We start from the raw sequence: 12,203 nt of genomic DNA, 5'->3' as shown, positions 1-12,203 counted from the left end.
AACACCCAGTCAGACAAATATCCATAGCATCATATCCAACGAGCTTTTCCTCATTTCACATGGCAACCCTCATCAACACATTGCACCGGCGTTTCCCCCATAATATCAATGAAGGATCGCCGACCCTCCTTTCCAGCTTGCAGAGCACTCAACCTCTCCGCAGCCTCAAAGCTATACTGCGGACCCCTGTATACTTCCCGACCCCTGAAAATCCACCACAAACCGACCAGCGCCATCAATCCCACCGTGATAACACTGGTATAATTCATATTCTGCACCGTAGCAGGCATGACAAGCGGGAAGCAGAAGAAAACAACCGTCACCATAATATAAACAAGCGCAACGATATTCACCAGCATACCGAGCTTCTGGCCCATGTAGAACGGTCCCGGCACCATATTACGTCGGCTCGATAGGACGTGTGGGAGAATAGCGCCGAAGTAAGAGAGGGAGCTCAGGACGATGAATGAGGATATTAGAGCTTGGAAGGCTGTCGTGCTGCCTACGTAGATGCAGCCAAGGCATGTGACCAACCCGCTCATCGCGACGGTTGCGCGTACGGGACAGTTTAGTGTTGGATGGATCCGGGCGAAGTAGCTTGCGAATGGCGTGGCATCGTCTCGTGCTAGACTCCACCACATTCGTCCGCCTGTAATGAAGGTGCCAATGAGGGTAGGAAATGTAGCGATGAATAGAACGGCGATTAGTCCGATTGCCCCATTATTCGAGCCAGTGGCCTGTCGGTAGATTTCGGCTGTTGGGAAGAAGTTGATATCGCTCGCGTAAACGCCGTCGAGGTCTTGAATAGAGTAGAAGAGGGCAATTAGGTAGACGAATGCAGTTGTGAATGCGGTAAGCATTTGTAGCATTATTCCTTGGGGAACTTTCACTTCAGGCTTTGGCACTGTAGATAAATGTCAATATGTATAACCTTGAAACAAGTAATATTATGCTCGGTGGTTCCGTACCTTCTTCAGAGAGGTGGCTAATGCAATCTGGTACACCGACGGCAAAAGCTCCATTCAGCAATCCCGTCATGAAGCACACCCCATCTGACCACCCTCCTGTTTTGTTGTGGAATTCCGTCCAAACCTGTGCATTGCTGGCGTGGCTTTTCGGCATCACAGCTAGAACGATGACCGTCACGACAAGACCACACATTGAAACCGTCAAAGCAATCCTATTCAGCATCGGGACAAATCGATTCCCAAAGCAAACGATAGCGCAACACGTCCAATTAACGAGCTGAAAAGCAACGAAAACTTGCCACGAGTGCCATTTCACGCTGGTGTTTTTCAACAAATACATCGCAACACCCTCATTTCCAAGCATCGAGCTCATAGATGACGCGGATAATAACCAAGCGCAGGCGTTGAGATATCCAGTAAAGTATCCTGCTTTACGGCCACGATTTCGACTGAGTACTGCGGACCAGTAGTACACGCCGCCGGCGGAAGGCATGGATGAGGCTAGCTCAGCCAAGGACGCAGAGATGGCCGTGTAAAAAATGCTAACGAGGATAAGACCGTAGAGAACGGCCATCGGACCTCCGTTTTGGAGGGCTGCGACAATGGTACCTCCCGATGATGCCCAGGAACTAGACAAGGTCAAAGGAAATTCCTAAATTGTTGGATAGTGTCAACTTACTTTGCAATCACAATCCCGAGACTAGTAAGGCTCCATAGTCCAAAATGCCTGTTTAATTCTTGCTTGTGGCCGAGGGCAGACTCTAAACGAACTTCGTCAATTTGTCCCTTGGTCTTGAGCGAGTCCATCCCGCTCCGGGGTCTCTGCTGCTCAGCCAGCTCCATGGTGTGCTACTGAGTGCGCGAAGTAAAAGAAGACGGGCATGAAAGAGAAGACGAGACTGGTAGGAGAGTATCGAGAGATGAAAAGTTGGCCGAGTAAAATTAAAAAAGGAGACACTCCGCGGAGGCGAAATGACCCATCCTATTTGTGGTCGTGCCTATGGGGACAATGCGAGTCGACACCCCAGGAATGCTTGATGCGAGGGCTCTTCCATGTGGCAGCCACGTGGAAGTCACAAAAGAGGGAAATACTACGAGATCGACGATATGACCTGTTTGCGATAAGTTCCGGGGAGGGTACCCTAGGGTAGTAATGTCCACAGTTTGACTTCTGTTGTGTGATGGCTTTGCTGGGGGCGCAAGCCAGGTGGGAAACTAGGGTTATCACTATTGGCAATAGGCGGGTTGGGCGGGTTGGGCTGGGGCGCTCACTCCTGCGGCCCTGCTGGTAGCCGCGTAACAAAACGCAAAAAGTAGAGGATAAAATATTCGGGGCCTGAGCAGATTTGTGTATTGCATTTCCATTTGTGCCGAGAGCAAATCAGGGTCTGGTGTCCCCAGGGAGCTGTTCAAGATGGTCGCGGGTATTGGATTCATCGTAATTTCTCTGCAAGGGGGACACGAAAAGTGACTGGTCTAGGAGGAGTTTCCTAAGATCGGAGGTAAATCATGTTCTAGGAGCAGGGCCGCTCCTAGAGGAAATCTTGTTTTAGACGGAGACTGAGAAGATTTACGCGTCTCTTTGACTTTGGTTCTCAGTAGAATTTCGCGTAACATTCGCGCGTTGACTGGTGTCCCTGTGCCACTTCCTTCCGACAACAGCAACATTCTTGTTCATCCTAATCCACATGGTCAGGGCTTTACCGATCGCGTCTGTTCGTAGCCCACATGGTGCTATTTCATACGTTCGATCCAATGCAAGATCGATTTCAATAGTAGTATGTATGTCATTGATGTTGCGGAAGATATTATAGCAAATATAAATACCACCGCATTAGAACGACGTCCATCCAAGTTGCTTTTATCTGATTCCACACCTGCCCCGACCATACAATTCCGATGTTTTATTGATACAACTTTCTCGTGGATTTTTGAATGCTGATTCTTGGGTTACGAAAAGCAACCAAAATTTGAATGGTGTTCTATGCTGCGATGGACTCCCACTACTTAGTTAGTACGAAATACAAATTTCCAGGGCCTTTCATGTCTTGGAAACTTGAGTAAATAGAAGGAGTACCTAGGTTACTATTAGCGCCGCTGCCACCAATTATTTATTAATTGCCTTCAAGAAAAGGATCGGTTCATACTATCCCAAACAGCCCGACCTGGAATCCCCATCGTCGAGTCTCCGAAACAATGCGATCGATCTATCCAAGTTTCAAGCCTACCAAAATCCCAAAACTTCCAAGTTTTAGATTTTGAAATCAATAGAGTTTATCATGATACTCGATATGCACTTAGTGTCTTTCACTATGTACAAAAGTGCTGATGTGAGACTCTGATACCATTCGCCCTGGAAAGCGATCAACCTGACAGACCTCGGGACACGAAGCCGCATACTAGGCTGCAAGGGTAAACATGGCGACTTGGGTGCATAGATCTCAAATAGGCCAAGCCATAGTCCGTATAAATTGTACCATTAGTGGCTCTCGCTCTCAGTATCTGCATTGCTATGATATGTCAGAGAGCCCAGCATGAACGAGGTAGCACAAACCCAAATTTACACAACAGGCTTGCTTTAGGGCAAATCCTCAGCCTTTCATTCGTGCCACTGAATGAAATCTTATTTGTTTTACTGGGAGATTTGCACTACTCAATATACCACCCGAAACTGTAAAAACGAAGAAAGCCGACCGGGAAAGGGTTGGCATATAGCGCTTGGCGAGTACTCGTATTGCATTCAGGGGTGTGTTCGAGAAGACGCGATGAGCCCTGCTGTCGCATTAATAGAAGACAACAATCTAATTGAGGCCATTCTGATGATATGATCTAGGAGCTGTTTGTTCTTGGATCAACTTTAGGCCGTTTTAAATCTCCCTGCCGTCAAGCTTTGGGGAAGGATCGCCTATTTTTTTTTTGGAGAAATAAGAATGATGATTTCCATTATTTCCACCATAGCAAGTACTAATTAATTGTCGATATTGTTGCTGAAAATGGGCAAAGGTATTTCGATAGGAAATATGCTGAACTATCCAAACTCCCGGGTGCCCAGATTCCAGCTAATAATTAAATAACATTCAGGCAATTCGACCATTGGCAGTTTCAAGTTGAGCCCCGAACCTGTGTATCGTCAACTTGACTAGCTAGGTACTCTATACTAACTAGTGCATAGTATGGACGAAGTAGTCTTGTCCCCTGGGCCCGAAATGCCCCGATCGAACGTGGTCACACGGCTTACTATTCGCTTTCACCATGAACACACATAATTAGGATACCTGGTCAAAGGTCGGATTCCAGACCAAATGAGAATGCGAGATTAAAATCTGCAGCCGATGAAGAGCTGCAGAGAGATAACAGTGCTGGAGAAGACATGGCATGAAGTTTATTTTATTTTATTTTTTGGAAGAGACATTGACTGTCCATGTAGAAGACATGTCATCTACTCCGTACTCCGGTATAAGGCCCTCCATCATCATCGGATATCGCGCCAAAGCTCTGTCCGCGAAAATCGCACTGTGAAAATCACCAGCGATCGCTCCCGGGAGCTCTCAAGTTCTCACTAGGGTCGCGTTGCAGATCTAAACCTCGCCAGGGCCAATCAAATGTCGTGTTGCAAAGTTTACGCGCCCACTCTGGAATCTGACCTCTCATCCCATTTGCTTCTGCTGGAGGTGGCGCTACCATTGATCGTCCGGACTATCACCATCGTGCATACAAGTGGCCCCAACTGACCATTCTGCTGGGTTGGAAACTCTTAATGGAGGAGAAAAACCTAATATGCTCCGGGAGGCCCGTTACACTGAGTCTCCCCACTCGCTAAATCGATCCATTCTGGATATGCTGCAGGATAAGTGTGCCACAGCATGCAGAAGCAGCCTGGGAAGCACACTCAAACCGCATCTATTTGCGCCCCTCCGATGCAACCATTGACTTTCCGCTTTTAATAGCACGAAATGAATGGAGGCTTGGGCTGGATAATAGAAGCAACTGCGTAAACGAACGTAGGGATTGGCAGGCACTGAGGTGATGGCAATTTGGTTTTTCGATTACGATCTACATTCCAAAGGCAACTGCCATAGATCTGGTTCGGTGGCTCGAGGCACAATCCCTTGCGTTGGCCCCTCATTCCTCCTTGCTTGTCACTGGATCCTCCAGCCCAGCAGTGACATTTCACTCCCAAGATGCATGATGATGCAGCCCTGCCGTCCGGCCACAGTGTGCTGACTCCTCCAGTGTCCTTGAGCTTATCGCTCTTCACCGACTGCGGCTATGAGATGAATCCTTTTGTTTAGCAGGGACCCCACCGAGCGTTTAGATTTAATGACCTGTTGGTTGTCAGACCTTATGACTGAGTGAATGGTTATCACCTCATAATCTAACCTTCCCAACTACTCTCGCTCTTTTACTTTGGCACCCATGGCATACTCTCCTTTACCTTCGCTTGACAGCTGAGACCATAATTATCATAGCGGAGTGAGCCACGCTACATCAGGCAGTATGGGCGATACGTCACCCACTCCTCATGCTCTTCTTGTGGAGGCGCTGATATTTTGGAACATTGGGCTTGTCCTTTATGGTGGTCGAATGTTTGTCTATTGATTTTCACGGAGATCTGGCCCTACAAGTATGCTGAACATGAGACAGGATCTCGCGCATGATTGCGAATGGGGGAATTAAGCGGTTATTCTGTAAGACCCTCCATCCGTATGATCCTTATGACCAGTGGCTAACGTCGGATATTGTTCTTCAGGGGACGATTATGTTATGTCCGCAACATTTGTGAGATGCATCTCTTGCGGCAAATGATCTTGTTGCGCATTTACTGATATACTTTCTTTCAACTAGTGCATATACACGGCCATGCTAGTATTGATCCAAATATCTTCGCGTTATGCAACAAATCTTATGGACCCGAAGGACTACAAGGAAGTTCTCGCTGATCCGAAGCAAGTCAGCGACAGAATCTATGGCAGTCAAATCGTCATCGGTCTCGAACAATGCATGCTTTTCTCGACTTGGGGTGTGAAGACATGCATGTTGATACTCTATTGGAGAATTACGTTGAATTTGCGCTCCAACCTTTACATCAAGATACTCGCTGCATACGTGGTTTTGGGATTTGTCGTTATCATGGTCACCTACTACGCTGTCTATTGTCGACCATTTCAACAGTACTGGGCGATGCCGGTGGACAATATGCAGTGCGCCACGTACCAGCATTACTCCATTACGCAAGCAGTGTTCAACATCTCCTCGGACGCAGTTCTTTTTGCGATCCCGATTCCACTTATTATCAAGGCTCAGCTCAAGCGTACGCGCAAGTTTCTACTCATCGGAGTCATGAGCCTGGGTCTATTCACCATCATCGCCGCGATCCTCAACAAATACTTCAATTTCGCCTCCCCCCTCACAACAACATACCAAATTTGGTACATCCGGGAAGCCAGTACCGCTATATATGTCGCCAATCTGATGTGCTGGTGGCCCCTCCTTCGCAAACTACTTGGACTCAAAGCATTTTCCTACAACAGCAAAAACCGAGGCAGACCGGGACAAGGTGCCGACCAAAACAAAGATTCTGGGAACTCCCAAGGCTCACGATCACGACCATCCTTCTCGCTCCCATGCAAAATGAGTTTCATGCGACCGAATTTCTACAAAAATGGCAACCACCCTCCTCTGCCAAAGAACGGAGACGCACACCGATCGAGTCAAGAAGCGATTACTCAAGCTTCAAGCGATTTTATGGACGAAACTAATCGGACAGACTCCTATCCACTTGACGCGTGGGAAAGGAAAGGCAGCCATGGAGACATTGAGAATCCTAGGCCTCCTACTCGAGATTCAATTGCGGCATATGAGAACGCAAACCCGAACGGTCCCAAGCCCAGAATGAGACTCGATGTCTAAGTCTCAAATGGTTGATAATAAATTTAAAAGACGGGTGTTCCTTTTGCTCGTTCAATTGTTCTTGCATGTAATTAATTCAGCGTCTGGCGCTGGGGACTTGATTCTCTTTTTTCTGTATAATAACTCGGAGTTATTGTTCTGCCTCGGAGATGCCTCCTGGGGTTACGTTTGGGTATATGCACTGCAAGATACTGCGGAAACATGCGCAAGGTCTGGGTTCAATATACTTCAATACTTTTCCTGTCGATGCTACCATATTCCCACAATACTATAATATTCTTGTTATGTTTGAGGCTCTGATATAGTTGAGTGGCGAGATCGGAGATTCGGAGATAGGCGGTTAATTCGGCAGCTTCACCGACATCGCGCTGGAGTTGAGTGTGGGGGTGGCCAACGATGGTGTCAACGCGGATATTTTTCCAGTCATTTCTTATCACGTCATTTGATTTCTCAACCGTTACAACCTCCGTCTTACGCTACCACTACCGGGGAATTCATGCGCCAAGGAGAAGTTCAAGTTTTCTTTCAGTGATCTTTGTATATCCTCAAGCGCGTTTGTCCGACCTCAAAACGGTCGCGTGCCCACCTTCTACCGAATGGGGGCACATTCTCCCCACTCGCGCCAGTCCTTGGATGGGATCGAGACCAGCATTGGTCTGCCAAGTCATGAACTCAACTCCCCACAGATTGATGCCTCTAGCGAGGACGAAAACGACAGTATAGACACTGCGATAAATGATGGCCGTTCGCCACCACAAGCCCCGGACATTGCTCCGCTCATGACGGGTCATCGCCGGTTTCCTTCAGCGGACGATGATATCCACGCCAGTGATAACGAGACTGAGAATGATCATGTCGAAGTTGAAGCCGAGAAGCCGGTGACATGGAGTTCTTTGCCAAAGAAAGGGCAGCTAGCAATTCTCACCTTTGCACGATTGTCCGAACCCCTCACCCAGACCTCGCTGCAGGCCTATATGTTTTATCAACTTAAATCATTTGACCCTTCTTTGCCTGATTCAGCCATCTCTGCGCAGGCGGGTGTCCTGCAGGGAAGCTTTACTGCAGCGCAATTCCTAACAGCGGTCTTTTGGGGCCGACTGGCAGATGCTCCATGGATGGGTCGGAAAAGAGTACTCCTCATCGGCTTGTTGGGAACAAGCATCTCCTGCGTCGGTTTTGGCTTCTCTCGGTCTTTCATGGCTGCCGCAATTTTTAGAACACTCGGTGGCGTACTGAACAGTAATGTCGGGGTAATGAGGACATTGATTGCCGAAATTATCGCTGAGAAAAAGTTAGTTCATCGGTACCCCAGAAAGTTGATTGTAGCCTGCTAATACATCTAGGTTCCAATCACGAGCATTCTTATTACTCCCGATGTGCTTCAACATTGGCGTCATTATTGGTCCAATATTAGGAGGATCACTCGCAGATCCGGTCAACAGCTTCCCATCATTGTTTGGCCCTGGATCGGCTTTGGGTGGTCAAGACGGAGTATGGTGGATGCAAAGATGGCCATATGCACTTCCAAACGTGCTAAGCGCGATTTTCATCTTCATGTCAGTAATTGCCGTCTTTCTCGGCCTTGATGAGGTGAGTTTTCCCTGTACAAATTTCTATACTATACATGATAAAATGGGCATACTGATGGTTTTTAGACCCACGAGACAGCTCGCTATAGAAGTGACTGGGGCCGAAAGTTAGGGAAGAGAATCACTCGTGCATTCACCAGAACCCCTCAACACTATAGGCCATTGACACGCGCAAATGACGACGACTCTTTGTACCTGGAAGGCAGCGTGGGCCCTTGGTCAGCGCCATCAAGTCCAATTCGCTCCCGCGCACCTCCACTCCCCCGTCCACACAAGCGTCCTGGGCTCAGACAAATATTTACTCGCAATATCATGATTACGTTACTGGCGCACTTCCTGCTCGCCTTCCACACCAGTGCCTTCAATGCTATGACGTTCACTTTCCTACCGACACCCCGGGCCTCTGAATCTTCCCGACAAGGCTGGTTCCACTTTGGTGGAGGCCTTGGCTTGCCTTCTGCACGCGTCGGTCTTGCGACAGCCATTATCGGTTTCATTGGTCTCCCGTTGCAAATTCTTGTATACCCCCGTGTTCAGGCAAAGCTGGGAACACTTGCCTCGTTCCGCATGTTCCTGCCCTTTTCGCCAATTTCCTACCTTCTCATGCCTTTCCTCGTCATTCTTCCTCGCATCCCATGGATTGTGTGGCCCTCCTTCACTCTGGTAGTGTCGTTGCAGGTCATTTCCCGCACATTTGCTCTACCAGCAGCCATTATTCTGGTCAACAATTGTGTTACAGATCCTTCAATCTTGGGAACGGTCCATGGTATTGCACAGAGTATTTCTAGCGGGGCTCGCACATTGGGACCCCTGCTTGGTGGTTGGGGTCTTGGCCTGGGTCTTGCAAATAACATGGTAGGCGCAGTCTGGTGGGCTTTGGCTGTTGAATCTTTGATTGGATGGTTCGTGCTCTGGTCGGTGCACGAAGGTCAAGGAATACAGCCCGTTAAAAAGGCAGTGGGTGAGGAGGATGATTCTTGATTCTCTTTTTACTTTTCTGCTTGGCAGCATACACTGCCGCAGACTTCGTGTCCTCGATAGAGCGTTAGACCAGGTATATAAAACACATGTTTCTTCTAATGCGCCTCGTATCTACCGATGTAGATAGAAGCACCTACTTTTCTTGGCCCACAATTCTTGATATCTCATATGTAATATGACTAGTCATTACTGGTACTGCTAGTATAATCATGTCTAGATCTGGTACTAATAGTAGTATTCGAACATTATCGCCATTGTTTGGAAGGCTCTTTTACAGTAAGCTCTGGATCGCATCCCCTCGGCACCCCTTAAAGTCTATATCTAAAGCTGGGTGCCTTGTCACCCATTTCAACCAATTGCTCAGAAGTGTACTGATAAACACTGTCCGCTTCCGCCTCCCTCTTGGCATTCACCCTCCGACAAATCAGATAATACAAGACCATTGTAGCCAAGCCAATGGCAGCAAATACAAGGACTAATATGTGGCCAAGCCGATATCTTGGGGCATCTTCGGCACGATAGAAATTGGAAGCAGCAGCTCCACCCATGGTTCCAAAGCCCATCTGAATAGCCATTCCAATGGCTCTCTTTGCATTCGGCGCCCAATTGTTTGAAGAGAGCGCGAGAAGACCAGGTATAGCTATAAAATTCGTTAGCTTAGTCACCAGAGCGCGATGGGGAATTTCAATTTACCAGGGTAGATTCCACAAGCGGCAATAAAACACCCGGCGTAAGTCAAACCAGGCATAAATGTCGGGGGCGCTACAGCAATGATATACCCAACGACAATTGCGCCATAACATAAAACAGTAAAGAGACTGCGCTGACCGGTTTTGTCGGCAAGGTATCCGATCAGAATACATGAAACCGTGGCTGCTGCATAAACCGGTATGGTGAGGAGTTGAGCGATGGCTGCCGAGTATCCAAGACCTTTGATGATGGCGGGAAGAAAGAGTGAGAGTGCGTAAACAGCGCATGCCTAGAATTATTAGCAGAGTACATTCCAGCGGAGTGAGTTTGACGTACAACTCCCCAGTAATTCAGGCAGTGAAAAAGTGTCTTTGAGATTATGGTCAGCATTTTATCTTCAACTGAAAACGAGTGATAGATCACACCTGCCAATCAGATAATGCGGCTTTGATATGCACCCATTTCGCAGATTGTTGACTTCCAAGTTGTGGGCTCATGGAAACCTCCGTCTGTATGGGGTTCAATGCCTTGAGAATCACATTTTTCTCCTCTTCCGTAAGAAAGGTCGCAGTCGCCGGCTCATCCCAGACTAATAGGTAAGAGAATGAAGCAGCCACAACTGTAAGAATTCCCTCTAATATGAAACTGTACATTGTCAGTCACATACCAGTTTTCCAAGAAACGGGCAAACAAATGATCATACATCCACCGCCACCCTTCAAGTCCACCTATTCCATCCATCTTGCTAATGAGATATGCCAACAGGCCAGAGAAAGCACCTGCCATTGATGCAGAAGCAAATATAAGGGAAAGTCTGAATTGCGCATTTGCACCAGGATACCTATTTTGTTTAGTATGAGTAAATTTCGAATTCACTAGAACGATAATCATCATACCATAGTGAGATGTAGAAAGCGAGTCCCGGGACTAATTAACATAGTATATGGTTAACTTGAAATCTTCAGGTACCGAGTTAGGGTGGGAATTCATACATAGCCCAGCTTCAGTAAGTCCTGTATTGGCGTAACAGTTAGTTCAGATCCAAGTGCCTCACAGAATACCAAATCACCTACCAAGAAAGAATCTCGCAGCCAATAACCCCGAGTAGTTTTGAACAATTCCAGTCAATGTCATCACAATACCTGTCAAGCTCTTAGCTGCGTGGTTTTTATGAACGAGAGATTGGGTAAAAATACATACCCCAAGCCACCATGATCGACGGCAGCCAAATGCTCGGCTTCAGTCGGACCAGGAGTAAGTTACACAACGGCTCGGTGAATGAGTATGGGAAGAAAAATATTGTCAAACACCTATCGTCGAGTTTGTTAGAGTGTAATTGATGCAGGTGGTAGATAGGTTTCGCGAAGCACCCACCAGTTGTATTGTTGACCGACCAATCCAAGTGACTCAGACATCCCTTGAATATTCGCATTTCCGATGCTCCCTGTAGTCACAATGAAAATTTTATGAGTCAAATGGCCAAACTTGGCAGCGTCTAGGGTAATCTGCCTACCTCTATCCAAAAAGCTGAGCAGGTAAAGAGACGCCAGTATAGGAATAACACGATAGTCGACCTTTCGTAAAATCCTGTTGTACTCCCTATCGGATACTTCGACAAATGACTCATCGGGTATCTTTTGGACTGAGATCCCGTCCTTCGATTCAATATGTGCGGCGAGGCCGTCGTTATCGTGGGCCTTGGTTTCCATTGTCATTAATGGCGGTGAGCTTCGCTTGCGAGGGATGAAATTGATGAGAACGAAATCGAGGGGAAATCGGTTCGGAAAGCTGCATAGCAAGCGGTCGGCCAGGTTCCGAACAACTGCAGCCTCGGCTGTCTTTAGATTCAGAATTTCTGAGATCCCCGCAGATCGAAAGTTGAAATGCTGGGGAATACTTTGCCAAGAGTCGAGAATGCGGAGTTCTCTCCGCACTCCAGCTACGATCAGACTTGATCAAGTCTAGTCTGGTCCGACACCGGCGATCCTTTGCCCCGATGAATCAATAAAGCCTTCTTCGCATATTGAAAGTTAAGATAGGGGGCCTTGCAACTGTGGATTAACTA

At 47.6% G+C, this 12,203-nt stretch overlaps 4 protein-coding genes across 4 annotated transcripts; 2 read left to right on the top strand and 2 right to left on the bottom strand.

The window, feature by feature from the left end:
* Nucleotides 1-50: 50 nt before the first annotated feature.
* N7533_013641 (putative choline transport protein) lies at nucleotides 51-1,811 on the bottom strand (the record flags this gene model as incomplete). The annotated part of the gene is made up of 3 exons (XM_057110291.1): nucleotides 51-904; nucleotides 969-1,597; nucleotides 1,648-1,811. The coding sequence occupies 3 exons, from the start codon at nucleotides 1,809-1,811 to the stop codon at nucleotides 51-53; spliced, it is 1,647 nt and encodes a 548-aa protein (XP_056952993.1).
* A 3,654-nt stretch (nucleotides 1,812-5,465) lies between these two features.
* On the top strand, nucleotides 5,466-6,878 carry N7533_013640 (uncharacterized protein; the record flags this gene model as incomplete). The annotated part of the gene is made up of 4 exons (XM_057110290.1): nucleotides 5,466-5,554; nucleotides 5,613-5,656; nucleotides 5,719-5,747; nucleotides 5,814-6,878. 4 exons carry the CDS (start codon nucleotides 5,466-5,468, stop codon nucleotides 6,876-6,878), a joined length of 1,227 nt encoding a protein of 408 aa, XP_056952992.1.
* A 596-nt stretch (nucleotides 6,879-7,474) lies between these two features.
* On the top strand, nucleotides 7,475-9,448 carry N7533_013639 (putative MFS multidrug transporter; the record flags this gene model as incomplete). The annotated part of the gene is made up of 3 exons (XM_057110289.1): nucleotides 7,475-8,169; nucleotides 8,222-8,468; nucleotides 8,534-9,448. 3 exons carry the CDS (start codon nucleotides 7,475-7,477, stop codon nucleotides 9,446-9,448), a joined length of 1,857 nt encoding a protein of 618 aa, XP_056952991.1.
* A 308-nt stretch (nucleotides 9,449-9,756) lies between these two features.
* On the bottom strand, nucleotides 9,757-11,853 carry N7533_013638 (uncharacterized protein; the record flags this gene model as incomplete). The annotated part of the gene is made up of 10 exons (XM_057110288.1): nucleotides 9,757-10,088; nucleotides 10,142-10,427; nucleotides 10,475-10,507; nucleotides 10,564-10,783; nucleotides 10,842-10,979; nucleotides 11,035-11,065; nucleotides 11,131-11,151; nucleotides 11,212-11,280; nucleotides 11,339-11,448; nucleotides 11,513-11,853. 10 exons carry the CDS (start codon nucleotides 11,851-11,853, stop codon nucleotides 9,757-9,759), a joined length of 1,581 nt encoding a protein of 526 aa, XP_056952990.1.
* Between the last annotated feature and the right edge of the window lie 350 nt (nucleotides 11,854-12,203).

Source organism: Penicillium manginii (assembly GCF_028828005.1).
Source record: "Penicillium manginii strain IBT 31320 chromosome Unknown utg000011l:1.0-1395921.0:1.0-1396616.0, whole genome shotgun sequence".
NCBI classification, from domain to species: Eukaryota; Fungi; Ascomycota; class Eurotiomycetes; order Eurotiales; family Aspergillaceae; genus Penicillium; species Penicillium manginii.
Note: the sequence above shows the minus strand (reverse complement) of the source record. Positions and strands in the feature narration are given on the sequence as shown.